Raw genomic sequence first — 13,106 nt, 5'->3', positions numbered from 1 at the left:
ATATCAGTTCTGTTATACTCACAGACAATACTTTTACAGTTTTGGAAACTTTCTATCCTAATCTGACAATTATATGCATATTCTAGTTTCTGGGGCTGAGAAATAAGCCGTTTCAAATGGGTACGTTTTTTTGCCAAAAACAAAAATACTGCCCCCTACACGCAAAAGGTTTATGAAAACCTGCTCCAGAGCGCTCAGGACCTCAGACTGGGGCAAAGGTTCACATTCCAACAGGACTATGACACAAAGTACACAGCCAAGACAACGCGAGTGGCTTCGGGACATGTTTCTGAATGTCCCCGAGTGGCCCAGCCAGAGCTCGGACTTGAACCCGATCGAACATTTCTGATGAAAATAACTGCAGCAACGCTCCCCATCCAAACTGACAGAGCTTGATAGGATCTGCAGAGAATAATTGGAGTAACTCCCCAAATACAGGTGTGCCAAGCTTGTAGCGGCATAAACAAGAAGACTCAAGGCTCTAATAGCTGCCAAAGGTGTTTCAACAAAACACTGAGTAAAGGGTCTGAATACTTAAAAAGTGTTATTTCAAGATTTTATTGTTAATACATTTGCAAAAATATGTAAAAACCTTTTTTGCTTCGTCATTATGGGGTATTGTGTGTAGATTGATGAGGGAATAAAATAATTTAATAAGGCTGTAACATATCAAAATGTTGATAAAGTAGTGGAGTCTGAATACGTTCCGAATGCACTGTATATTGTTGAAGTGAAAAGAAATGTGGCTCTTGAAGAGGCTTTGTTTTGTGACTGGAGGGATATAACTATTTTCAAGGTCAAACAGGCATTGATACAGTGTATGTGTTAGATTAATCTTGTTTCACTATAAGTCTGTATTGGTTATGGTACCTTTGCTTATGAATAAGATGAGGAGCGGGGGTGTGTCTATTTGTCAATAACAGCTGTGCGATGTCTAATATTGAAGAAGTCTCGAGGTATTGCTCGCCTGAGGAAGAGTACCTTATGATAAACTGTAGACCACAAAATCTACCATGAGAGTTTTCATCTACAAATATTGTTTGTAGCCGTCTATTTACCACCACAAATCGTTGCTGGCGCTAACACCGCACTCAACCAGCTGTATAAGAAAAACAAGAAAATGCTCACCTAGTGTTGCCGAGGAAACTTAAATAATTTTTACTTAATTTCTACCAGCAAGTCGCATGTGCAACCAGAGGAAAAATACTCTCGACCACCTTTACTCCACACACAGAGATGCATGCAAAGCTCTCCCTCGCCCTCCATTTGGCAAATCTGACCATAACTCTATCCTCTTGATTCCTGCTTACAAGCAAAACCTAATGCAGGAAGTACCAGTGACTCGCTCAATACAGAAGTGGTCAGATGATGCAGAGGGTACGCTACAGGATTGTTTTGCTAGCACAGATAGGACTTTTTTCCAGGATTCATCCAATGGCATTGAGGAGTATAGCACCTCAGTTATCGGCTTCATCAATAAGTGCATCGACGACATCATCTCCACAGTGACCGTACGTACATATCCTAACCAGAAGCCATGGATTACAGGCAACATCCGCATCAAGATAAAGGCTAGGAGCGGGACACTAATTCTTATAAGAAATCCCGCTACGCCCTCAGACGAACCATCAAACAGGCAAAGCATCAATACAGGATTAAGATTGTATCCTAGTACTCCGGCTCTAACGCTCGTCGGATGTGGCAGGGCTTGAAAACTATTACAGACTACAAAGGGAAACCCAGCCGCGAGCTGCCCAGTGACACGAGGCTACCAGATGAGCTAAATGCCTTTTATGCCCACTTTTAGGCAAGCAACACTGAAGCATGCATGAGAGCACCAGCTGTTCCGGACGACTGTGTGATAATGCTCTCGGTAGCCGATGTGAGCAAGACCTTTAAACAGGTCAACATTCAAAAAGCTGCGGGGCCAGACGGATTACCAGGATATGTACTCAAAGCATGCGCGGACCAACTGGCAAGTGACTTTACTGACATTTTCAACCTCTCCCTGACCAAGTCTGTAATACCTACATGTTTCAGGGAGACCATCAAAGGTTGTGTGCCAAAGGAAGTGAAGGTAACCTGCCTAAATTAACCCACCCCGTAGCACTCACGTCAGTAGCCATGAAGTGCTTTGAAAGGCTGGTCATGACTCACATCAACAGCATCATCCCGGGTAACCTCCCCTCTGATTCACGTACCGCTCCAACAGATCCACAGATGATGCAATCTCTAATTTTTTAAACTTTATTTAACTAGGCAAGTCAGTGAAGAACAAATTCTTATTTTCAATGACGGCCTAGCAGTGGGTTAACTGCCTGTTCAGGGGCAGAATGACAGATTTGTACCTTGTCAGCTCAGGGATTTGAACTTGCAACCTTTCAGGTTACAAGTCCTACACTCTAACCACTAGGCTACCCTGCCGCCCCTATTGCACTCCACACTGCCCTTTTCCACCTGGACAAAAGGAACACCTATGTGAAAATGCTGTTCATTAACTAAAGCTTAGTGTTCAACACCATAGTGCCCACAAAGATCATCACTAAGCTAAGGACCCTTAGACTAAACAGCTCCCTCTTGCAACTGGATCCTGGATTTCCTGACGGGTCGGCCCCAGGTGGTAAGGGTAGGCAACAATATTCAGGGGTCTGTGCTTAGTTCCCCCCTGTAAGTAAGCATTTCATGTTGTATTGTTGTTGTATTGGGTGCATGTGACAAATAAAGTTTGATTTAATTTGATCAATGATGGTTGTTCCTAATACTTTGCAAATAGCTTTTGCCTCTCAGTAGATTTGGTTACGTTGATCAGGGTTGAGGAACAGTAGCTATCAATTACCTTACCTGCCCTACTGGCCTTTGCGTTGACCATAGGACTTACATAACATAGCAAACTTTTATGTTCTTGCAGAGATATGTTTTTTAAGCTCTCCTCTGTCTCATTTTGTTCCGTCTCTTTGTGTTTGTTCTGCAGCTAAAGCCGTGACCGAGACCACTGGGAAATTCAGATCACGTCTCTCTGTCACCTCAGATCAAGATGTAAGTAATATCGCTGTCTACCTATCTCTCTCTCTTTCTATCGCTCTCTCTCTTCCTCTCTCTTTCTCTCAGTGATGACACAGGTTGAAGCTAGAGTCATCTGTGCTTTCGGCTCTGGGGGGCTGTGTGGGCATTCTCTTCACCTGATTAATGCATTCATATTTTACTGCTCAAACACTGCTCACTTCAGCCTGTTGGCAGAGAATTGCTTAATGCACTTATATTTTTACTGTCTGGGTACAAGGGGTATGGGGAAATGCCTAACTTCCTAAACTGAATTTTCACTTAATCATGCATTGATATCAATGGGAGACTTAGTGCAAATTTGACTTTAAGTGGAAGTTAGAATTGACCCCTTATGAGTGGATTTGTAACGTCCCCCTTTTCCTCTATCAGAGCTGTATCTTGCAGATAGATCTCTGTAAGCCAGAGGGAGGGTGGCTGGGCTTTGCTCTGATTGGAGGATGCAATGGGAGCGTGCTCAGAGTGAAGAAGATCTGCACTGGAGGCGTGGCCCACCAAGACGGGCGGCTCAGAGTGGGAGACATACTGCTCGAGGTACGCACAAGCACGTACACACACACACACTTATCAATAACTGATTATGAGTCCTAACATTACTTTTAATATATTTGTAGTAAATACAGTGAGCTCCAAAAGTATTGGGACAGTAACATTTTGTTTTTGTTTTGGCTCTGTACTCCAGCACTTTGGATTTGAAATGATACAATGACTATGAGGTTAAAGTGCATTTTGGGTAAACCGTTTGAGAAATTACAGCACTTTTTGTATGTAGTCCCTCAATTTTAGAGGACCAAAGGTATTGGGACAAATTCACTTACTATATATGTATAAAAATAGTAAAAAGTGAAGTATTTGGTCTCATATTCAAAGCACGCAATGACTACATCAAGCTTGTGACTCTACAATTTGTTGCATGCATTTGCTGTTTGTTTCGCTTGTGTTTCAAATTGTTTTGTACCCAATAGTAATTCATGGTAAATAATGTATTGTCCTTTTGGAGTCACTTTTATTGTTAAAGTTACAGAGACATACATATCATACCCCCCCAACAAACAAAAAAATCAAGGAGCCTCCCTCCTCGCCAGCGTTGCCGGAGTCTCCCGCCTTTCCAGGGCTGCCATAGTCTCTCGTCTGTCATGAGCTGCCAGAGTCTCCCGTTTGTCATGAGCCGCCAGAGTGTCCCGTCTGTCATGAGCCGCCAGAGTCTCCCGTCTGTCATGAGCCGCCAGAGTCTCCCGTCTGTCATGAGCCGCCAGAGTCTCCCGTCTGTCATGAGCCGCCAGAGTCTCCCGTCTGTCATGAGCCGCCAGAGTCTCCCGTCTGTCATGAGCCGCCAGAGTCTCCCGTCTGTCATGAGCCGCCAGAGTCTCCCGTCTGTCATGAGCCGCCAGAGTCTCCCGTCTGTCATGAGCCGCCAGAGTCTCCCGTCTGTCATGAGCCGCCAGAGTCTCCCGTCTGTCATGAGCCGCCAGAGTCTCTCGTCTGTCATGAGCCGCCAGAGTCTCCCGTCTGTCATGAGCCGCCAGAGTCTCCCGTCTGTCATGAGCCGCCAGAGTCTCCCAGGATCAGCCAGGATCTGCCAGAAGCGCCATTCAGCCAGGATCTGCCAGAGCTGTCAACCTGCCTAAGCTTCCTCTCAGTCCTGAGCTTCCTCTCAGTCCTGAGCGTCCTCTCAGTCCTGAGCTACCCCTCAGTCTTGAGCTACCCCTTAGTCCCAAGCTACCTCAGTCCCGAGCTGTCCCTCAGTCCGGAGCTGCCCCTCAGTCCAGTGGGGCCCTTTGTTAAGATTAGTAGGCCAGGGTCGACGGGGAGGGTCGCCAATCTAAGGACGCTAAGGAGGTGGACAAAGACTATGATGGAGTGGGGTCCACGTCCAGCGCCAAAGCCGCCACCGTGGACAGACGCCGACCCAGACCCTCCCCTATGGGTTTAGGTGTGCGGCCGGGAGTCCGCACCTTTGGGGGGGGGGGGGGGTACTGTCACGCCCTGGTCTTAGTATTTTGTGTTTTCTTTATTATTTTGGTCAGGCCAGGGTGTGACATGGGTGATTTATGTGTCTTGTCTTGTCTAGGGGTTTATTAGATTTATGGGGTTGTGTTTAGTAGAGTTGTCTAGGAAAGTCTATGGTTGCCTAGAGTGGTTCTCAATCAGAGGCAGGTGTTTATCGTTATCTCTGATTGGGAACCATATTTAGGCAGCCATATTCTTTGGGTATTTCGTGGGTGATTGTTTCCTGTCTTTGTGTTTGTTGCACCAGTTAGGACTGTTTTCGGTTTTCTGTTACTTTTATTTTTTTTTGTAAATTGTTCGTATTTTCATCTTTCATTAAAGATGTATAAAGATAACCACGCTGCGTTTTGGTCCGCCTCTCTTTCACCAGAAGAAAACCGTAACAAGCAACTTCCCACATGAATGTAACTTTGCATCCAACACTTTTGTACAGTCACAAGCTTAATGTAGCCATTGTGTGTTGGGAATATGGGACTAAATATGGAACTTTTTATCTACTTTAATACACATATAAGTGAATTTGTCCCAATACTTTAAAATAGGGGGACTATGCAAAAAAGTGCTATAATTTCTAAACTGTTCACCCGATATGGATGAAAATACCCTCAAATTAAAGCTGATAGTCTGTACTTTATCCTCATGGTCATTGTATCATTTCAAATCCGAAGTGCTGGAGTACTGAGCCAAAACAACACAAATGTATCACTGTCCCAATACTTTTGGAGCTCATTGTATGTGTCATTGTTGTATTCCAATGTGTTTTAGGTGAATGGGATAATAGTATCAGGTCTGAGCCACAGTAAGGTGGTGGATATCCTCCGTAAGGTAAAGGGAAACGTCCAGCTCAACATCTGTAGAGACATCATACAACGGGCCAATACAGCACCCTGCACTGATGGTTTCTTCTATATGGCCTCTTGCCCTAGAGACAACATGGCCGCCTGCCCTGGGTCAAATACGGCCTCCTGTCCTGGATCAGGATCCAATATGGCCTCTTGTCTTGGATCAAATATGGCCCCTTGTACTGGATCCAATATGGCCTCCTGTCCTGGATCAAATATTTCCCCTTGTCCAGGGTCAAATATGATGACCTGCCAAGGAGTCAACATGGGGGATAAAGCAGAGCTTGTCTCTAAACCTGCTGCCTGCTCCTTACCTGATGTCCAGCAGGAGGACCTTCCCCCTGGTGAGATATAAGAGGGCCAGTTAATCCCAAATTAATGTTTGTTGGGGGGGTTTCATACTTAAAAAGTTGTATTTTTAGCTATTTTTAGCTAAGTATATATTCCAATCTGAAGTCCTCAAACCTAAACAAAATGTACTTAAATAATTGAGTTATACTGTATGTAATTTTGCCTGTGTGTTTGATTCCAGAGTTGACTTCAGATCCAGTACCTTATGTAGAGGAGGATGCCCCCCTTTCTCCCCCCCACCTCTCTCCTCCCCATCATCCCGCACACCGCCTGCAGGCCCTGACAGAAGGCATGGCTGGACAGGTAACACCCACACACAAACTCACAGAGCTCTAAATAAAATAGCATAAATGGTGGCACTGGTGCTCCCAACTTTAGAAAGTTAGGAGTACCACGTAACATTTAGGAGCACCAGAAAATACAATTTCTTGTTGATTGAGACAGTCTTTATTGGGCCTATGATAATTCTAGTTATTATAGTTTTCAAGCAGATGTTGTGCCCTAGAAACAAATATGTAACCCTGTAAAGACATTTGTTTATTATAAAAGCTAAAATCTTGATACAAATACCTGTCATTGAAATTACAAAGTGCACTGTTTCCAATTGAGATGCATTACATTGAAAATTGTTCACTGCCTCTTTAAGAATGTCAGTGACGTTCTGAGTGACAACATGCAAATATGCCATTCATTAATTGCTATGATCATTGATCTCTAATTTCCATTCTTTCTGTGCCCCAAAATGCTTGGATATACTGGTAAAGTTGGCAGGTGGTTAGCTAGCTACCTATTGAGGTAACATGAACAAGGTGTTAACAGCCTACAATTAGTTTTAAAACAAGATGATTTATGACTGTAAAATGTGGCCCGCCAATTGAGATGCATCCAGCTGCAACGTAGATTATATGGGTCACAAATTCTGAACAGTTTGGGCTAGAGACAAGCGGTTTTCAATGTAGTAATGGTACAACCACCACGGTCACAAATCTGCACTAATTTTTTCTCTAGGGCACTTGGAAACAGCAGTACAGTGATGCTTATTGCAAATGCTTTTACTCAAATAGTATTTTACTAGGTGACTTTTACTTGAGTAATTTTGTATTAAGGTATCTTTACTTTTACTCAAGCAAGTATGACAATTTAGTACTTTTTCCACTACTGCATGTTATGTGTATGCTTGTCATCAGTAAGGACTTGGGAGTTTAGGATAAAAAGAAACAGAATAGAGCTTAGCATGAGCAAAATCCTAGAAGAATATCTGGATCAGTCTGCTTCCAACAGACACTGGGAGACAAATTCATCTTTCAGCAGGACAATAAACCTAAAACACAAAGCCAAATATACAATGGAGTTGCTTACCATGACGACATTGAATGTTCCTGAGTGGCCTAGTTACAGTTTTGACTTGAATCATCTTGAAAATATATGGCAAAACTTGAAAATGGCTGTCTAGCAATGATCAACAAATCACATCTATTTATATAGCCCTTCTTACATCAGCTGATATCTCAAAATGCTGTACAGAAACGCAGCCTAAAACCCCAAACAGCAAGCAATGCAGGTGTAGAAGCACGGTGGCTAGGAAAGACTCCCTAGAAAGGCCAAAACCTAGGAAGAAACCTAGAGAGGAACCAGGCTATGAGGGGTGTCCAGTCCTTTTCTGGCTGTGCCAGGTGGAGATTATAAAAGAATATGGCCAAGATGTTCAAATGTTCATAAATGACCAGCATGGTCAAATAATAATAATCACGGTAGTTGTCGAGGGTGCAACAAGTCAGCACCTCAGGAGTAAATGTCAGTTGTCTTTTCATAGCCGATCATTAAGAGTATCTCTACCGCTCCTGCTGTCTCTAGAGAGTTGAAAACAGCAGGTCTGGGACAGGTAGCACGTCCGGTGAACTGGTCTCGGTTCCATAGCCGCAGGAAGAACAGTTGAAACTGGAGCAGCAGCACAGCCAGGTGGACTTAGGACAGCAAGGAGTCATCATGCCAGGTAGTCCTGAGGCATGGTCCTAGGGCTCAGGACCTCCGAGAGAGAGAATGAGAGAATTAGAGAGAGCATACTTAAATTCACACAGGACACCGGCTAAGATAAGAGAAGTACTCCACATATAACAGACTGACCCTAGCCCCCCGACACATAAACTACTGCAGCAGAAATACTGGAGGCTGAGACTGGAGGGGTCAGGAGACACTGTGGCCCATCCGATGATACCCCCGGACAGGGCCAAACAGGCAGGATATAACCTCACCCACTTTGCCGAAGCACAGCGCCCACACCACTAGAGGGATATCTTCAACCACCAACTTACCATCCTGAGACAAGGCCGAGTATAGCCCACAAAGATCTCCGCCACGACACAACCCAAGGAGGGGGGGTGCCATCCCAGACAGGAAAATCACGTCAGTGACTCAGCCCACTCAAGTGACTCACCCCTCCTAGGGACGGCATGGAAGAGCACCAGTAAGCCAGTGACTCAGCCCCTGTAATAGGGTTAGAGGCAGAGAATCCCAGTGGAGAGAGAGGAACCAGCCAGGCAGAGACAGCAATGAGTCTTCAGTAAAGACTTAAAGGTTGAGACAGAGTCTGCGTCTCTCACATAGGTAGGCAGACCATTCCATTAAAATGGAGCTCTAGGAGAAAGGCCTGCTTCCAGCTGTTTGCTTAGAAATTAGAGGGACAATTAGGAGGCCTCAGCGTTGTGATCGTAGCATACGTGCAGGTATGTACGGCAGGAGCAAATCGGAAAGATAAGTAGGAGCAAGCCCATGTAATGCTTTGTAGGTTAGCAGTAAAACCTTGAAATCAGCCCTTGCCTTAACAGGAAGCCAGTGTAGGGAGGCTAGCAAATGAGTAATATGATTTAAAAAATTGGTTCTAGTGTCACAACTTGCATCGAAGTTGGCTCCCCTGCCTGTTCGGGCGGTGCTCGGCAGTCGTCGTCACCGGCCTACTAGCCGCCACCGATCCCTTTTCCCCTTTTCTGTTAGTTTAGTCTTATGAGTTGCACCTGTTCCTACAGTGCCTTGCGAAAGTATTCGGCCCCCTTGAACTTTGCGACCTTTTGTCACATTTCAGGCTTCAAACATAAAGATATAAAACTGTATTTTTTTGTGAAGAATCAACAACAAGTGGGACACAATCATGAAGTGGAACAACATTTATTCGATATTTCAAACTTTTTTAACAAATCAAAAACTGAAAAATTGGGCGTGCAAAATTATTCAGCCCCTTTACTTTCAGTGCAGCAAACTCTCTCCAGAAGTTCAGTGAGGATCTCTGAATGATCCAATGTTGACCTAAATGACTAATGATGATAAATACAATCCACCTATGTGTAATCAAGTCTCCGTATAAATGCACCTGCACTGTGATAGTCTCAGAGGTCCGCTAAAAGCGCAGAGAGCAAATAAATATTTCCCAAGCTTTAAACATCCCAAGGAGCACTGTGCAAGCGATAATATTGAAATGGATGGAGTATCAGACCACTGCAAATCTACCAAGACCTGGCCGTCCCTCTAAACTTTCAGCTCATACAAGGAGAAGACTGATCAGAGATGCAGCCAAGAGGCCCATGATCACTCTGGATGAACTGCAGAGATCTACAGCTGAGGTGGGAGACTCTGTCCATAGGACAACAATCAGTCGTATATTGCACAAATCTGGCCTTTATGGAAGAGTGGCAAGAAGAAAGCCATTTCTTAAAGATATCCATAAAAAGTGTCGTTTAAAGTTTGCCACAAGCCACCTGGGAGACACACCAAACATGTGGAAGAAGGTGCTCTGGTCAGATGAAACCAAAATTGAACTTTTTGGCAACAATGCAAAACGTTATGTTTGGCGTAAAAGCAACACAGCTGAACACACCATCCCCACTGTCAAACATGGTGGTGGCAGCATCATGGTTTGGGCCTGCTTTTCTTCAGCAGGGACAGGGAAGATGGTTATAATTGATGGGAAGACGGATGGAGCCAAATACAGGACCATTCTGGAAGACAACCTGATGGAGTCTGCAAAAGACCTGAGACTGGGACGCAGATTTGTCTTCCAACAAGACAATGATCCAAAACATAAAGCAAAATATACAATGGAATGGTTCAAAAATAAACATATCCAGTTGTTAGAATGGCCAAGTCAAAGTCCAGACCTGAATCCAATCGAGAATCTGTGGAAAGAACTGAAAACTGCTGTTCACAAATGCTCTCCATCCAACCTCACTGAGCTCGAGCTGTTTTGCAAGGAGGAATGGGAAAAATTGTCAGTCTCTCGATGTGCAAAACTGATAGAGACATACCCCAAGCGACTTACAGCTGTAATCGCAGCAAAAGGTGGCGCTACAAAGTATTAACTTAAGGGGGCTGAATAATTTTGCACACCCAATTTTTCAGTTTTTGATTTGTTAAAAAAGTTTGAAATATCCAATAAATGTTGTTCCACTTCATGATTGTGTCCCACTTGTTGTTGATTCTTCACAAAAAAATTAAATTTTATATCTTTATGTTTGAAGTCTGAAATGTGGCAAAAGGTCGCAAAGTTCAAGGGGGCTGAATACTTTCGCAAGGCACTGTATTTGTGATTTCTTATTTTGCTTTCCTATTTAAGCTTGTGTAGCCCGCCCTTGTTTGTGCGGGATTATATTTTGTTCACATCTTGTATTGGAGGTGTTATTGTGCTCCGGACCATTGTTACCCTGTGTTTGGATTGGTCTGTGTTTTCCGCCCTGTGTTTTGGGCATGACCATTTTGTGCCGGATTAAAGTGCATTTTTCCGTGAACCCTCTGCTCTCTGCGCCTGATTCCTACCATCACCTCCGAGTCATCCGTGACATCTGGTCAGGATTCTAGCAGCCGTATTTAGCACTAACTGAAGTTTATTTAGTGCTTTATCCAGTTGCAGTTACCAACGCTCTGGATAACATAACAGCCTAACCAGCTCTGCTATAGCGAGCAATGTTCAGTGAGCTGTTCCATCACTTGTGTCTGGAAGTAGCTAGAAAGTTAGCTTGGGTGCCTGACTGCTTTTTAATCAGGATCGGTGTCCCGTTAGCGGGCACACAATTCAAATAAATAATCGTAAATATTATGGATTTTAACATTTAGGTACATATAAGTGTCTTATATCAGATGTAATCTTAAATTCTTGTTAATCTAAATGCACTGTCCGATTTACAGTAGCTATTACAGCGAAAACATGCCATGCGATTGTTTAAAGACGGCGCCCCACATCAACATATTTTTCCACCGGCACAGGTTTCATACATTTACATATAAAGATTAAATATTCACTTACTTTTTGAAAATCTTCCTCTGATTTGTCATCCAAAGGGTCCCAGCTATAACTTGTAGTGTCATTTTGTTAGATAAAATCCTTCTTTATATCCCAAAAAGTCTGTTTAGTTGGCGCCATCGATTTGAGTAATCCACTCGTTCAATTTGCAGAGAAAGGAATCCGAAAATCTTTGTTTCAACAAGTCAAAATACATTTCTATTTAACCCTCAGATACCCTAAAATGTAATCAAACTATAATATTTATTTAGGAAATTTTAGCAGTTGCGTAATTTCTTCATGACGCATGCAAATACGAATTTCTAAGACTGTGTCCTTCAACTAAAACTATTATTTCTTATTCATTTTTGAAGTTACAAGCCTGAAACCTTGAACATAGACTGCTGACACCCTGTGGAAGCCATAGGAATTCCATCCAAGGAGCTCATTTTCAATGACCTTTCTCTTGTATTTCTAAGAGGATGGTCTCTCAAAAAAAAAAAACATTTCCAGGCGGAAATTGAGAAAAAAAAGGGCCTAGCCCTTAGAAGTTAAAATGTGTTTTGTATTATTATTATTATTATTATTATTATTATTATTATTATTATTATTATCAACAAAACAAATGCAAAAACAGAAATATACAAACAAGAGTACATAAACCTAACAGTATTACATATCGAGATGATACATTTTCAATTTGTCAAAAAGTTTAATGGTATGTATTGCTTTTTTGTTTTTATACGTACTGATAATTTCAAAATAATATTTAGATTATATTTTAAACAATGTAAAGATGGGTTTGTTCTCCACACACTTCATTTTATGGATAAAGAATCTGCTGTGAAAAATAAACAAATTAACAATGTAAGTTAAATCAGGGTCCGTATAATTTGGATCAAAATAAAACATCATTGGATGGGAATTGTGTCAAGAAGCAGTGCGGCTTGGTTGGGTTGGATTGGGTTGTGTTTCAGAGGACGCGACCTTCGCCTCTCCCAAGTCTGTATGGGAGTTGCAGCGATGAGACAAGACTGTAAATACTACCAATTGGATTCCATGAAATTGGGGAGAGAAAAGGGGTAAAAAAAAATATGAATCATAAAAAATTAACATTAAGAGTAGTTCATTTTATAATAAAATCTTCTAACGTACTCCAAAATCTTCTGACAAAACAGTCTCAAAATAAATGGTCAAGAGTCTTTGGGTCACAACCACAAAATACAAATTTGTTATCAATAGACATGTTGAATCTGACTAAAAAAAGTCAGATAAACCTTTAAAGAGATGGGTGGGATAAAGCTTAAAAGGGTGTGAACGATGCTGAGTGGGTGTAGACAAAGAAAGTCTCTCCAGTAGTAGTAGCAAAACATTCAAAGGCCATTTTCTCAAAAGTGAGTTTATAAACTTTAAAAGCAAAATAACTTCCCCATTGCTCCTTAACTGTAGTGTATGATATACCATTTCCTAGCTCCTAGTCTCTACTTTTATCCAATGTAAAAAACACAATTTCAAATTTTGCTACATGATTTGAGCCAGTCGGTCACATATATTGTTATTTTCCAGGTGTGCAAAGC

General features: G+C 42.5%; 1 protein-coding gene across 1 annotated transcript in view; it reads left to right on the top strand.

The window, feature by feature from the left end:
- The window catches only part of LOC110503077 (tyrosine-protein phosphatase non-receptor type 20-like), a 53,301-nt gene that overhangs the window by 7,610 nt on the left and 32,585 nt on the right, over positions 1-13,106 (top strand). Inside the window, exons 4-8 of the mRNA XM_090218042.1 lie at positions 2,972-3,036; positions 3,433-3,594; positions 5,836-5,923; positions 6,146-6,256; positions 6,445-6,566. Of these exons, the coding sequence (XP_090074168.1) occupies positions 2,972-3,036; positions 3,433-3,594; positions 5,836-5,923; positions 6,146-6,256; positions 6,445-6,566 (548 nt within the window). The remainder of the gene's footprint in view (positions 1-2,971; positions 3,037-3,432; positions 3,595-5,835; positions 5,924-6,145; positions 6,257-6,444; positions 6,567-13,106) is intronic.

Source organism: Oncorhynchus mykiss, chromosome 23, assembly GCF_057628025.1.
Source record: "Oncorhynchus mykiss isolate SJ-2025 chromosome 23, ASM5762802v1, whole genome shotgun sequence".
Classification (NCBI taxonomy): Eukaryota; Metazoa; Chordata; class Actinopteri; order Salmoniformes; family Salmonidae; genus Oncorhynchus; species Oncorhynchus mykiss.
The sequence above is the reverse complement of the archived record's forward strand: the minus strand, read 5'-3'. Positions and strand labels throughout refer to the sequence as shown.